A 15,709-nucleotide genomic window follows, 5' to 3' on the forward strand; every position below is an offset into this window, starting at 1 on the left:
CCCCCCCGAAATGACATCATTTTATATACCTACAAAACACACAGTTTTAAAGTAAGTGCACAAAACATAAACATGATTGTGCTTTCAGTAGGAGTGCGAACAGGTGAGATGACAAGTTAGATGCTAACAGTCTTTTGGGTTAGTGCGATCTGGGATGATGCAGTTGAGCAGCTGCAGAAGTCAATTGTAATCCAGTTGAGCAATGAGCAATGTAAACATTTTTTTGGACAACATGCCATCCATATTGGTGGACAGCAGTAATTCACCATTGTGTAAAACTCAAGCCAGTGCAGGAATCTGATTTTAAAAGAATTTCTGCCACAGCTGGTTAGTAAAGCTTACTTCTACCTCTGAGCAATAGCATACCTATATGTTCAAATTTCAGGTACATGCACTTCTCACCACTCCAGGCTCAGTGAAGTTTTTGCCGCTGCAGCATCTGTTGAGGTCGCACATTCCATCTTCCTTTGCAGTCATTGCATGGTACATGAAATCAAATGTATGGGAACAGAAAGAAGCAAAACAGTAGCAACAAAATTATTTTGGTTCTATTTGCATCAAGACATTCTGTCCAGATATTTGTCTCCCAGTAAATAAAGCAAGCTGTCCTCTTCTGTTTGTGATGGTGAATTCATGCAGAATCTGTGCACAGACTTAAAGATGCACTTCTTTTGGTAAAACTAGATGTCTGTCTGTTCTATTGCAGAGAAACGTTCTGTGTTCTGGGGTAGTTCCACAGATCTCCCTCATTATGGGTCCTTGTGCTGGTGGAGCTGTGTATTCGCCTGCTTTAACCGATTTCACATTCATGGTGAAGGTAAGGGTGGAGTATGTCCTGATCTGCTGCTGGTAACATTGATCAGACACAAACTGACCCCACATGAAGGGGGTTTTTTTGAGATGGTCCCCTACTTCGGATCAAGCTTGTTTTTCATGCAAAGTCAAGAAAAACTTTCCTAAATAACTTGTGAATAATTGCATTTTCTGTGGATTTTTAATAAAATGCATTAAGGATTTTTAAGAAATTTGGCCCTATGTTCTACTGTTTTCTTATTTTGGGGAAAGTCTCTAGAGACTGTGGCTTTTCCTTAGGTGCTTTTGCAGCTTGGGTCTAGCATTTACTGTGTGTTTTTGCTTTTTTCCCTCCCCCAGGATACATCCTATCTATTCATCACTGGCCCGGATGTAGTTAAGTCTGTTACCAATGAAGATGTCACCCAAGAGCAGCTTGGGGGTGCGAAGACGCACACTGCTGTATCTGGTGAGAGCTGGGTAGTTTACTTAACCTACTAGTCACTCTTCAAAGTAAATGACATAATTGTTCTAGCTAAACAGTTGATTGTCTAATACAGATTTTAGTATTTGTGGGTGTCACTTGAGTCTGAGTGATAAAACTCTACTTAAGCACAGGATCTACTCTGTATAGGGCTCTCTTGTTGATCCTTTTCAGTAATGGAAAACAAAATAGGAAAAGTGGGAGTGTGGGAGAGTTCTGGGATTTGGAAGAGAAAGTGGCAAATCCACAAAAGATTGTAGAAGTGGGAAGGTTGTCGGAGGGCAGGGCTTAGCAAAGCAGGCTTGGGGTGGTGTGGGTTTTTCTGTTTGTTGTCCAGAAATTTGCAGGGGTTGAAAGATTCTTAACAATCCCTTGTTTGCTTACTAACATAACCGATTGAACTTCTTAACTATAAACTGAGTGGCAATGTGAGATTAAGTGCTTTTTTCTTTTCCCTCTGGGAAGACTTGGTGACTCATGAATCTTCTTGAGGCTTAAAATGACTGTGGGATCTCAAATTCTATCTGACCTGGTGATGAACCAAAACCACAAACATAGATGCTGCTCAGATCCAGCATTTATAGAAGAACTTGTAGTCCAAAGCTTGAGTGCAGCACAGTAACCTGGATTGAATTCCAGAAGACTGGGATCCAGCTAGGTCGGTGACAGCTGAGAAACCAGTTTACATTATTTTAAATATGAGATCAACAATCCAGACCTGTTAAGGAGGAAGTCTGGTACAGCCACGCATTTTCTAGATATTTTTAGCTGGTCAATTTTGGTGGCTTAAAACTTGTGATTGTCAATAGCTCAGGTTTAAAAATTCTTGCTGTTACTTCTTTGTATCTTTATTGGTACATACTTGAAAATGAAACCTTGCAAAATTATTTCAATAACAGCTTAACTGTTTCTTTCCAGGAGTCGCACACAGAGCCTTTGAGAACGATATAGATGCTTTACTTAATCTCCGAGAGTTCTTTAATTATTTACCTCTTAGCAACCGTGATCCAGCTCCAGTCTGTGAATGCCATGATCCCAGGTAGGAGGAGACTGGCTGAGATCTGTGGTCTCTGTCCACCGAATTTCATTGCTTCTCTGGCTCAAGGAGTGTAAAGAAATGAGTGTTTTGTGCCTGGGATCTTGGCTGATAATTCTGCATTGTGGGGTGTGAATATGGGAAGTGTTTCAACATGATGTGTGCATACATATGTGCTCACTGATAGATGTAATTTTTTTTTTATTTTCTGAAAGCAATGTTATGCGGGCTGTGTCCAGAATATGGGGAAAAGTAATCTCTGTACAGATGTCACAGTCCCTTGAAACAAGCAAATGAGGCAGAAGATAGCACAGTGAACAAAAGTGGGGAGAACTTGCCCTGCTTTGTCAGTTATGGGTCTGTTGGGTAAGTTCTGCTCATTAAGGTTAGAGGTGGGGAAGCAACAAGGAGGCAGAGGAGGCAGAAGGTTTTATGTATTAGGTACTTGTCTATCATCAGGCTCATTGTGTAGTTGGCAACATAACAAAGGAAGGACTTGAGTCATTTCAAGAGGGGAGAAACGGCGACTGTCTGGATTTTTATCAGAGAATTTTTCCAAGAGATAGAGGGGCAGCCAGAGAGCCAGCACCGGGCTGTTTGAGTAGACAGCCTTGCTGGTAGTGTTAAAGTTGGAGAATGTCAGTGGAGTAAAAGCATTTTGACCTGAGATCCAGTTGCACCCCCAGTTCAGCCCTTTCTGTAGGGAACCCGTAAGAGGTTGTCGCCCCCTCCTGTATGGGAGCTGCTCCTGAATTTGTTCCTTTCAGTTCCACAGATGTGTGTGATCTGTGTCTTGTGGTTCTTACACGCGTGAAGATTTTGACATGTGAGTTGGGAAGGTTATCTTCTCTTCATGCTTCACTGTTCTTTGCAATGTCTTTGAAACAATTTGTCTGGGGAGGTTTTTTTGCATCAATTTTACAAATCACTGCTCTGGTACCTGAAATACATTGTTCACTATTAGAGAAATAAATTTGCCAATTGCTTTTAGAGAATGGTCAGACAGGTCAATTAGTTACTGGTCCTAATTTTTTCTAAGATGTTGATCTTCAGGAGTTTAATAAACTTGAAGACTGTTCTGGTTTGATAGTGACAAACCAAAGCAAATATCTTCTATTAGTAAATTTGGAGGATTATCTCTGAGGTTGTCATGTACTTTCTAAGCATTCAACAAGTTGTACTGGGATAATTACCCTCTCTAGACTTGAATGTGATATTTTAATTTCATTATAGGAACAACAGTCTGTTCTTTTTCATCAATGTATCTCATAATAGGCAGTTTATTTTCTTGTGAGAAGCTGTCAGTTACATTGTAGCTATTAAGGTATGAGAGATTAGTTCTTTATTTTCTTAAGGGAGACAATCTCATGCAGCGCCAGATACGTTATTGGAGGATCACAGTATAATAAATGCTCAATAATTTGTACTAAGAACTTCAATTTAGTAGTCTTTGTACATGTGAAGACAGATCTGTTTGTTAAATTTGCCTGTTTTTATAGCAGCATCTCCAGTATTTCTCCCATTTGTGGTCTTAATGCTTACATTGGTAATATTTCATCTGGACATATTGACGTCTTAATAGACTCCTTTTGCTTTGAATTGATGTGTTTGATCCTTACCACTGCTCCAGTCAAAGCCCATTCCTCTAGAGTAAATTATTTCTCATTGCATCATTTTCACACCACAAAAAATTGCCAGGAATAACGCAAATTAAATGTAATGTACTTTTGTCTTCATTGTTAAGTCCGGAAGCTGGTGGGGTTTTTTTGTTTTGTTTTGTTTGTTTGTTTTTTTCTCTAGGTGGGTAGGTTCTTTGTGGTGTTGAACAATGTCAGTCTCGGTTGCTGAAGTTTCTGTTGGTTGGAGTTTTTGATGTCAGTGGCCTGGGTTCTAAAGAGTTAGAAGGTTCCTTATAGTACCAAGTTGACTAATGGTGAATATGCCCCCTCCCTTTGAAGGGTGTCTAGTTCATTGCATTTGGTATATTGTAGGGGGTGATTTTACCTTTATGTGTCTTTGACTATAAACAAATTTCGTTTCCTCTAAAGCCTGAAGTGTGCATACAAATTTCTGTCCTCCAGAAATTTGGTTATTACCAATTCTTGGTAACCGAGTACGGTTTCCCTTTTGTATTGAGTGAAACCCAATATTGATCTGGGTGAGAGTGTCTCAAGCTGTCGCAGGCTTCAGATGACTGCTTTGATGATGAGCAGCAGTTCCTTCCCGATAAGCGGGATCTGTAAGAAACACAGTTCTCTACCTTGTAAGTCCAGTGACTCTGCTCGCAAGCTCCAGAGGTCCTTTATCTGTAATGATTTGAAGGAGATTTTGAAACTTGTGATATCCTGGGTAATGTCTTCGTTTTGATGGTGGTTATTCATTTTAATGCCGTTATAATTTCCCTCAGTACTCTACAGCACTGTGAATTTAGGGGAGCAGTAACTTCATTTTCCCACTTTCCTTATCCTTTGGGTTACCCGCAGGTAATGGACAGAACTTAAGAGCACATTCATATCTACTCTATGGACAAGAAAAAGTTGTATGGTCTTTTGTAGCTTGGGGTTCAGTATGTTAAAACTGGTTGCTTTAATCAGATTAAGGTTTCATTATATCATTTTATGGAAGTATTTGCATGCATTCTCTTAATCATGTGGAAAAAATACTTGAAGTGTTGCTGTCAGTTTTATTCTATTAATAGATGTATCTCTTACTCTCTCGGCAAGGAGTTGTGCCTCTCCAGTCCTGTCTATGTGAGGGAGCACAGAGACAGCCCTGGGGCTTGCATTATTAGTTTTTGCCTGATTTTGACAAACTGCAGATCACTTCCTTCAGTTTTAAATCGGGGGTCTAGAGCCTTGTGTTGTCTTGTTTTAAATGTACTAAATCATGGCATTGTTAAAAGAGTAATTCAATAAGAACTCCACAGAAACACCATTTACAGATCAGTATTTTTATGGACTAGCACTAAACAAATACAGATCAGTATTTTTGTGGACTAGCACACATATAATACTCCCTGAAGTCTTCTCAGTGGTGACTCATAAAAATTGACACCCCCCACCGGGACTGTGAATGAATCCAAAGACCCAGTGAATGCTAACATTTGTAGGTCCTTAATGAAGCTAATGTGGTCAAAGATGGGGGTAACTGATAGTGTCAGCTGCTAACAGGGAGGCAGCTTTTTTGTTAAACGTAAAGCTCCACGTGAAGTGCATCACTGTTGAGTTAAGCGGAGTAACACTAAAGATTGTTTAAACACAGCCATTAAACTGAAGAAGGTGAGAGTGGATGTGTTTTCCCCACCCATGAATCTCTGCTTGTTTGGTGGCAGGGGAAATAAGTACGGAAAGGTTTCCTATGGCTAAGTGTATTCTAAACCACAAGTGCAAGCGTGGGCAGGGAAAGGATCAGAGCTGTAAATGTGCAGCTCCTAAACTTTGTGTGCACAGTATATGACAGGAAACCTTGCTCTGCCGTTGGGAGAAACCATTTTGGCTGTCCAGCTCTAAGGACTGGAGCAGGCTCTTCTGCTTCGTCTGCTTCTGCCGCTTGACGCTTGTTCTACCAACTCCTTTTCCACGTTGCCAATTTGTGCCCAAACGCAGTGTCCAGCATGCCTCCAGTGCCCCCTGCAGACTGCCATTTGTAGCATTTGCCTGCCTCTCGAGTTCCCCGCTGTGATGCTCAGCATGTGTAATATTAGGCTCTTCTAGTCAAAGAGGAGAAATAGTATTTCCAGGAGACGGTTTCATAAGCAGAGGTGCCTATATAAGAGATGTCTCCTTCAGGAAGAGGTCGGTCAGGCTTTTGTCCTCCCGGTGCATGAGGGCTCAGCGGCCTGAGGCACAACTGGCTGAGGTGAAGAGGCCTGTTTTTCTTCCCCATACTTGAGAAGCAGTTTCCATCAAGTCTCAGAGAGGTGGAATTGTTTGCCCAAGTTGTTTGTCTTGGTATTCATCTGATCTGTAAATATTGTTGCTCACGCTTACTTACTTTCTGCAGTGACCGTTCGGTTCCTGAGCTGGACACAGTTGTCCCAATTGAATCTACTAAAGCCTACGACATGCTGGATATCATACACTCCGTAAGTCTGCTCGTGTGAGCATTCTTGAGATTAATAAGGATATATTATGTTCTGTGTGTAAATAATTGAAAGAAACAGATAGAATGGCACTGAAGATACATTTTTTTAGTCTTCACAAGTTACTATTTTTACCTGTGCGGTAGCCATGAATGAAGGGACAACAAAAACTGTAGAAGAAAAGATTTTAGTGGATGAAAGGAATCCTAAGATTTGTTTTCAGGATGCGTCTTCTTATGCTGCATGCATAACTGTACAGACGAAAGATGCTGTAATTCAGTTTTTCTCTCTGGGCTCAAAACAACCCCCTGCTTTGAGTTCTATCACTTGCCCCCCTCCCTGCACCTTGTTGCAATGGTCTTGAATTCTATTGTTTTTTCATAAAAGATGATAAACTACATAGAGTGCATTCAAAGATTTACCCTTCTCTATTTATTCTAAGAGACAGTTACGGACGTGGACGGTACAAAAATATATTTTTTTAATTACAAGTCAAGCACTCAGAAGTTTGGAAACTCCAGTACTAGAGTTTCATTAAGTGAGGCAGATCTCCTGGGAGGGTGGCAGGGAAGAAAGCATCTTACTATTTTTTAAAAACCCTGAAAGCCAGTATCACAATATATAAATAATGGAGATTTTATTAAAGCAGCATAGGCAATGCTGATAATTCTCTTGCCTAACTTTGAGTACTTCACTTCTCCAGTTGTAACAACTTACTACGTGATAAATGCTTGGGCAGAGAACATGGTTGTAAAAGAAGTTTTATCACATGAAACTGTTACAGCCCCCTGCAGAGCACCCTGAGAGTCTGAATTTTGAATATTAAAATTTCCAGCTGCTGCTTCTACTACCCAGATGTTGAGTGGCAGATGACCCAGGGTTCTGAGGTGGATGATGAAGCTGAGTAACTCTACTTCACTGGGCTCAAAACAACCCCCTGCTTTGAGTTCTATCACTTGCCCCCCTCCCTGCACCTTGTTGCAATGGTCTTGAATTCTATTGCTTTTTCATAAAAGATGATAAACTACATACATTCAAAGATTTACCCTTCTCTATTTATTCTAAGAGACAGTTACGGACGTGGATGGTACAAAAATATATTTTTTTAATTACAAGTCATTACAAGAACATTACTCAGAAGTTTGGAAACTCCAATACTAAATGACCCAGGGTTCTGAGGTGGATGATGAAGCTGAGTAACTCCACTTCACAGGCAGCATACACAAATGGTGTGCGTGTGTGGGGAGTTCAGCTGTGTTTGTAGGACCTTTACAGATTATCCCTTCTGCTATTTTATTTGACTGTCTCTCCCCGCATGCTCATTCAGCTAACACATTTCAGTTTGCGGCTGGCTGCGTTAGGCTCATTTTAGTGGAGGAAGCAAGCTCAGGATGTTTTTAATCTCTGGATTCTTCCATTCTGAATTTTAGTACTACCTGTTCCAAGTTAAAAGGTGGCATTTAAAAAAAAAAGCTAAATGAGTTAGGAGAAAAAAAAAATTCCTCCCACAGACTTTCAGAAGTATTAAGGAAGGAAATAAACCTACTTTAATAATACTTAGATTTTCCACAACTTTTCATTTGCCTCCGTCTCAGAAATGACTGGCAAACTGCAGTCTGTATAGGCAAAGTTGTCATAAACAGTTGAAAACAAGGAATTCTAGTAGAAAACACTAGGCAGCCATGTATAGGTGTCGCTACTGCTCCACTTATAATTATGATCTTTTTTGAACTTGTGAGTTTTGATACTGCGTTACACACCAGAGGATGTCACTTTGCAGAGTACACACTGGAACCTCAGCCCCAGAGAGCAGCACAGCTACCAGGGGTTCGTGGTTCCAGGTAGATGTGTTTGATGTAGTGCCTGTATTCCTCCAGTGCAGATACAAGCGTTTGTTTCTCCGTTCTCTATCGTGTGCACTGTCAGTGACTTTGGGGGAGATGCACGCCGCAACGCGTGCTATATTGGTCTCTGCTAACTTCCAAAGAAGCGCTCTGAACTTCCAAAGAAAGAGAGTATATATAAACGTGTCATGGAGAGTTTCTGAGCTCCATAAAGTACTCTTTGCTTTTTATCACTGGAAATTGTTCTTTAAAAGTGCAGTCTGCCAATAATTAAGTTGTGAGAAAGAAGTCCTTAACATCTGATTTGAAGTTTTAATTTGTTATAAGCTAGAAAAAAAGGCTCACTACAGAGGAAATGGCATAAAGATGTTCTCTGATGAAATGCTTAAGTGGCAGTTCTGATAATAAGTAAGTGCAGCACTAGTTACTTCCTGGAATGAAGGTTGCAGAGAAGATTAAAAGGTTTCTTTTCTTCCTTAATTCTGCAAATTCTGAAATGTTTTAAGAGTTCTGATACTAACATAACTGATTTTGTGTTTGTCTGTGTATATAAATACACATATATGACCTCATAAGGGCTCTGCCTGACTCTCACCCCTGCAGATTGCTGATGAAAGGGAATTCTTCGAGATCATGCCTTCCTATGCCAGAAACATTGTTGTTGGATTTGCCAGGATGAATGGACGAACTGTTGGGATAGTGGGCAACCAACCCAAAGTAGCATCAGGTTAGAGTTAGCTGTACGAGCTTTTAACAGTGTTTGTGCCTCCTCTCTGTTTCGTCTTTTTTTTGCACGCTTTTTAAGGCTGTCTGGCTTATGAGATTAACTGCTTACGTTTTGTATGGTCCTCCACTCATTCTCACTATGTTTTTCTACCACTTTCTTTGTCTTGAATCTCATTGTAATGCAGCTGTGACATGTTAAAACTAACTGAAAAACAGTTAATTTCTTTAGTGGATCAACAAGGTGATCTTGCTCACAGGTAACTAAACGATTGCTGTATCCAGCACAAGAGGAGTGGTAGGAGCACACCCCTCCCTGCACCTTGTTGCAATGGTCTTGAATTCTATTGCTTTTTCATAAAAGATGATAAACTACATAGAGTGCATTCAAAGATTTACCCTTCTCTATTTATTCTAAGAGACAGTTACGGACGTGGATGGTACAAAAATATATTTTTTTAATTACAAGTCAAGCACTCAGAAGTTTGGAAACTCCAGTACTAGAGTTTCATTAAGTGAGGCAGATCTCCTGGGAGGGTGGCGGGGAAGAAAGCATCTTACTATTTTTTAAAAACCCTGAAAGCCAGTATCACAATATATAAATAATGGAGATTTTATTAAAGCAGCATAGGCAATGCTGATAATTCTCTTGCCTAACTTTGAGTACTTCACTTCTCCAGTTGTAACAACTTACTACGTGATAAATGCTTGGGCAGAGAACATGGTTGTAAAAGAAGTTTTATCACATGAAACTGTTACAGCCCCCTGCAGAGCACCCTGAGAGTCTGAATTTTGAATATTAAAATTTCCAGCTGCTGCTTCTACTACCCAGATGTTGAGTGGCAGATGACCCAGGGTTCTGAGGTGGATGATGAAGCTGAGTAACTCTACTTCACTGGGCTCAAAACAACCCCCTGCTTTGAGTTCTATCACTTGCCCCCCTCCCTGCACCTTGTTGCAATGGTCTTGAATTCTATTGCTTTTTCATAAAAGATGATAAACTACATACATTCAAAGATTTACCCTTCTCTATTTATTCTAAGAGACAGTTACGGACGTGGATGGTACAAAAATATATTTTTTTAATTACAAGTCATTACAAGAACATTACTCAGAAGTTTGGAAACTCCAATACTAAATGACCCAGGGTTCTGAGGTGGATGATGAAGCTGAGTAACTCCACTTCACAGGCAGCATACACAAATGGTGTGCGTGTGTGGGGAGTTCAGCTGTGTTTGTAGGACCTTTACAGATTATCCCTTCTGCTATTTTATTTGACTGTCTCTCCCCGCATGCTCATTCAGCTAACACATTTCAGTTTGCGGCTGGCTGCGTTAGGCTCATTTTAGTGGAGGAAGCAAGCTCAGGATGTTTTTAATCTCTGGATTCTTCCATTCTGAATTTTAGTACTACCTGTTCCAAGTTAAAAGGTGGCATTTAAAAAAAAAAAAAGCTAAATGAGTTAGGAGAAAAAAAAAATTCCTCCCACAGACTTTCAGAAGTATTAAGGAAGGAAATAAACCTACTTTAATAATACTTAGATTTTCCACAACTTTTCATTTGCCTCCGTCTCAGAAATGACTGGCAAACTGCAGTCTGTATAGGCAAAGTTGTCATAAACAGTTGAAAACAAGGAATTCTAGTAGAAAACACTAGGCAGCCATGTATAGGTGTCGCTACTGCTCCACTTATAATTATGATCTTTTTTGAACTTGTGAGTTTTGATACTGCGTTACACACCAGAGGATGTCACTTTGCAGAGTACACACTGGAACCTCAGCCCCAGAGAGCAGCACAGCTACCAGGGGTTCGTGGTTCCAGGTAGATGTGTTTGATGTAGTGCCTGTATTCCTCCAGTGCAGATACAAGCGTTTGTTTCTCCGTTCTCTATCGTGTGCACTGTCAGTGACTTTGGGGGAGATGCACGCCGCAACGCGTGCTATATTGGTCTCTGCTAACTTCCAAAGAAGCGCTCTGAACTTCCAAAGAAAGAGAGTATATATAAACGTGTCATGGAGAGTTTCTGAGCTCCGTAAAGTACTCTTTGCTTTTTATCACTGGAAATTGTTCTTTAAAAGTGCAGTCTGCCAATAATTAAGTTGTGAGAAAGAAGTCCTTAACATCTGATTTGAAGTTTTAATTTGTTATAAGCTAGAAAAAAAGGCTCACTACAGAGGAAATGGCATAAAGATGTTCTCTGATGAAATGCTTAAGTGGCAGTTCTGATAATAAGTAAGTGCAGCACTAGTTACTTCCTGGAATGAAGGTTGCAGAGAAGATTAAAAGGTTTCTTTTCTTCCTTAATTCTGCAAATTCTGAAATGTTTTAAGAGTTCTGATACTAACATAACTGATTTTGTGTTTGTCTGTGTATATAAATACACATATATGACCTCATAAGGGCTCTGCCTGACTCTCACCCCTGCAGATTGCTGATGAAAGGGAATTCTTCGAGATCATGCCTTCCTATGCCAGAAACATTGTTGTTGGATTTGCCAGGATGAATGGACGAACTGTTGGGATAGTGGGCAACCAACCCAAAGTAGCATCAGGTTAGAGTTAGCTGTACGAGCTTTTAACAGTGTTTGTGCCTCCTCTCTGTTTCGTCTTTTTTTTGCACGCTTTTTAAGGCTGTCTGGCTTATGAGATTAACTGCTTACGTTTTGTATGGTCCTCCACTCATTCTCACTATGTTTTTCTACCACTTTCTTTGTCTTGAATCTCATTGTAATGCAGCTGTGACATGTTAAAACTAACTGAAAAACAGTTAATTTCTTTAGTGGATCAACAAGGTGATCTTGCTCACAGGTAACTAAACGATTGCTGTATCCAGCACAAGAGGAGTGGTAGGAGCACATAAGCAGGGTGGGTACGAGACCTGTTTGGCAGCAGCCTGCAATTAAGCGGGTTAAGCATAATATGGAAACTACATACTTACTTGCCACAGCATTAAAACACCTAAAACTCTTCTGTAGGGTGAGGTAACTTTTTTTTTTTTTTGCTATAGCTAGAAAAATGCAAAGCTTTTAGACACACAAGTGTGGGGCTCTTGACCTCAAATAATTTAGATATGAAGGTACAACATGTAGCTATAGCCAAGATCGTCCTTACGTTTTTAACTGTCGAGGGATTTTGGTTTCTCTCCTAACTAGGTAATTTCTGAAGTCACTTTCACTAATCAGGACTTTCTGTTTCGCTCCTTGTTTTTAAGGTTTGTGCCTTTTTGTTTGGGAAAATCAGATGACCCAGTATGATTTTCTGTTCTTTTGATAATCTTTAAAAGATATGACTATCAAGACACTAGACAGTCAGCAGGTTTTAATATTACTTTAGTCTTCGTTTGATATTCTCGATTTTAACAAGCATTTTTAATGTTTCCGATAGATGCTCTTATACAAAATGTGTTTAGGTTTAATGTAATAGCACATACTATAATTCTAAATGGCACTGAAACAGAACATGAATACTTTGCAGCATGTTTGTTGAAGATGATCTTAAGTTTTACTGAATCTTTAGGTTATGAAATAATCAACTATAAGAACATTTTGATTCTAATAAGTTAGCCCCTATGGTAGCGTTATGTATAGGTTGCTGTGTTACTTATTATTTGAGGCTGTGTTGCTTGAAGTCCCTATTCCCTATTCTCTGGACTCTCTAGACCATAACCAGAGCCTTTAGGTTCTGTTGTTTATGGGATGAGTTATTTGACAACCTGGCAAGGTAGATATCTAGCTGGCCAACTTGGCAACAGAACCTACTTTTAAGGTGTCCTGAAGTGAACGGTCTTCATTATAATACTAAAAAACACACCCACAGGTCAAGACGACCCTTGCCCAGGTGAAGACCCTTCCCCTGCGCAAGCGTAGTAACAGAAGAGAATGACATAACCGATATTATAATTATATGTAAATCACTAACCAATCATTGTAACTGGGAGTGTACTACCTTACAATTTTTGTGTATAAATGTAATGGTGATCTAGCCATAGGTGTGCTTGATTTGTGGAAATTCCACCTTGTACCCGGCACCAAAATAAGGAATGCCTGCTTTCTAAAACTCCAAAATTGAGTCTTAGGGAGTTCTTCATCTGCCGATTTACGGTAACATGTTTACAAAAAATGCTGATCTTTCTCAAAATATTAGTGGACTTTTTTTAAAATTTTTTTTTTAAATGGAGAAAACTCTAGCCTTTCAATATGACTGATCTGAAAGAATACCAGCAAAGAGAAAATTACAGAAAAATACTTTAAATTACAAGAATATAACTTAAACTGCTACTTTTGGTGATAGAAAGCTTCTGTGCACAGTGGTCAGAAAAATGAAATGAGTGCCTGTTGAATGTAGCTTGTACTCTAGTCTTAGTTCTAAACCAGCAAAACTTTACGGCAGATGATCTCCACATTATCTACAGATAAGCTTTTGATTTGTTTTGTTTTAAAGATGACAATACAGCTAAAATAGAGCCTGATTTTGACGTTGCCTTGAATCACTGCCATTAGCAGATCATTGGAACGGTTAACACCTTACCCTGTTTTCTTCACTTTAGGGTGCTTAGACATAAATTCTTCTGTGAAAGGAGCCCGCTTTGTTCGTTTCTGCGATGCTTTCAACATACCTCTGATTACTTTTGTGGATGTTCCTGGATTTTTGCCAGGTATGCCTTGCCATTATATTTCAGCTAGCTGCAGGGGGGTGGTGGTGTTAAAAACCCCTTTTAAAAACTCTATGAGACGACCTTTAATGTAGTAGACTTAAATAAGCCAGGTTTTAAAATGCCACTTTTTGGGACAGAAACTCTGTAATCAAAGTACAGTACCCATCACAAACGGATATTGAAATATGCAAGAAATTCCAGAAAAATGCAGTAAGTAATTGCCACTAATACTGCCATCAGTGTGTTCTGAGATCACAAAGCTTTGCTGGGCTTCACTGAGGAGGGGGCCAGTTCATGCAGTAAGTTAATGCTGAAGCATTTAGCAGTCTGATAGAGACACTGGGATGACCAGTTTGCCAGGGCTGAGCGTGGGTATATCGTGCTCTGGAAAGCTATGTCCTACTGTCTGGAATTGCAGCACAATTGCAAAGCTGTTGACTGTGGCCTGTCCAAGAAAAAAAAAAATGCATTCCCTGGAGATGCTGCCCTTGTCATAAATGGTATGGAAGTTACACTATTTTCTTTATTACAGTGAGACTCCATGTCCCTTTAAAGGCTCAGCTGTTTTATTTATATGCCTATATGCTGGATAGTGTGGTAGCAGAAGGCCCTGCAGAGCCTGTACCTTCCTGAGAGGCAGTGGAAATCAGTCCAACACAGTTTCTTAGTCCTCTGGACAGGATTTTGTGGTCACGCAGCACTCCCGATTCTCCTGTGGGCAGGGAGGCCACCGGTCGAAGCAGTGCTAGGGGTGGCAGTTGAGGGCACTGTGAAGATGCATTCCAACAACATCTGCTCAGCACTGGAGTTACTGAACTAATACGGGCCCCTGTTGCTATCCAAGCTTTGCTGTGGGAAGAGAAACTGTCTACCTCATCCGCCAGCTTCATCTGCTGTACTTAATGCCCAAATGTGTAAAAGGAAGGGTGGTTTGGGGGAGTATGTCCTTGGTTGCCATTGATTCAGTTATACACAAACCCCCTCGCTGTATCTTTGAAAGCTTAGGTTCTTTCATGCTCCAAGGCACTTTTTTCAGATGAAAATGCCCATGATTTAGAAGCTTTGGGTAAATCAGTAAGGAAAGGTCCAAGATTTGACAGCACAGGCTATATGAGCAGTTAATGTTAAAATGACCTATTAGAAAACAGATTGTGAGAGGAATATAAAAGTTATACTGATAAACATGCTAAGTCTTTCATACAATTGAATAGAAGGTTAAAACTTGTATAAACCAAGGTTTACCTCAAGGCCTCTACAGATACCAAAGCATCAAAATGTCACTAGTTAACATTCCGGTTGTTATTTTAATACAACATATTTTGCATGTTTTAACAATAAGGCAATACAGAAGGCTTAACAGAACCTTCCTCTTCCCTTTTGCCCTCTCTCTCCTGCTGTAGACACACCTTCCTCATCTGAGGTGGACCAAGCAGCAGCTTAGTTCACTTCAGGGGCCACTACAGCAATCTAGATTTGGACAGTTGCTGAGAATTCAAGAACAAAGCTCTTCCATACAGCCAATGAAAAGTAGTAACTTAATACTGCATAATAGAATGTTGGTTTAAAAGTAGATAAATGGAAGATAAGAGAACAGTAAAGAGAGGAGAGCTGAGGCTTGATAGTGATCCTAAACTGTTGTATTTTAAGGAGTTTGACAAGACTAGTACATTAGCATTAGAAATTTTAGATTAAGTAATAAATTCTGAGGGTGTTGATCACCTAATTTCCCTGTTCAGTAGAGAAGAAGAAAGAATCTGTCGCACCGACTCACAGAGGTGTACAAAACATCACAGTGTTAGTGACCCGAACACTTTAAATAGCCCCCAATGTAATAGGTGTGCACAGAGATGACATTTAAGGCATTCATATCCTGTAGCTAGATAAAAACACATATTTAGAACAAGTTTGGGACTGAATCTATGGCCAGAAAAGAGTTTATGTTAATTGGCCATGGATGACAGTGTAAATAGTTCAAGAAACAGTTGAATTGAGCTTACGCATGAGGCATTTTGAGTGACCGGCTACTCTGTTCTAAGTGTGAATTAGAAGCTAAGGCTGTGACTAGACTATAGGGTCTGCAAGTGCTTCCCAGCTTC

The 15,709-nt window shown here is 40.0% G+C and overlaps 1 protein-coding gene across 1 annotated transcript in view; it reads left to right on the forward strand.

Annotated features, from left to right (window-relative positions):
- PCCB (propionyl CoA carboxylase, beta polypeptide) overlaps positions 1 to 15,709 on the forward strand; it is a 28,072-nt gene that overhangs the window by 8,172 nt on the left and 4,191 nt on the right. Inside the window, exons 5-10 of the mRNA XM_009323996.1 lie at positions 707 to 817; positions 1,153 to 1,261; positions 2,195 to 2,315; positions 6,315 to 6,396; positions 8,841 to 8,964; positions 13,506 to 13,613. Coding sequence (XP_009322271.1) covers positions 707 to 817; positions 1,153 to 1,261; positions 2,195 to 2,315; positions 6,315 to 6,396; positions 8,841 to 8,964; positions 13,506 to 13,613 — 655 coding nt within the window. The remainder of the gene's footprint in view (positions 1 to 706; positions 818 to 1,152; positions 1,262 to 2,194; positions 2,316 to 6,314; positions 6,397 to 8,840; positions 8,965 to 13,505; positions 13,614 to 15,709) is intronic.

This window comes from Pygoscelis adeliae, unplaced genomic scaffold (assembly GCF_000699105.1).
Source record: "Pygoscelis adeliae isolate BGI_AS28 unplaced genomic scaffold, ASM69910v1 Scaffold485, whole genome shotgun sequence".
Classification (NCBI taxonomy): Eukaryota; Metazoa; Chordata; class Aves; order Sphenisciformes; family Spheniscidae; genus Pygoscelis; species Pygoscelis adeliae.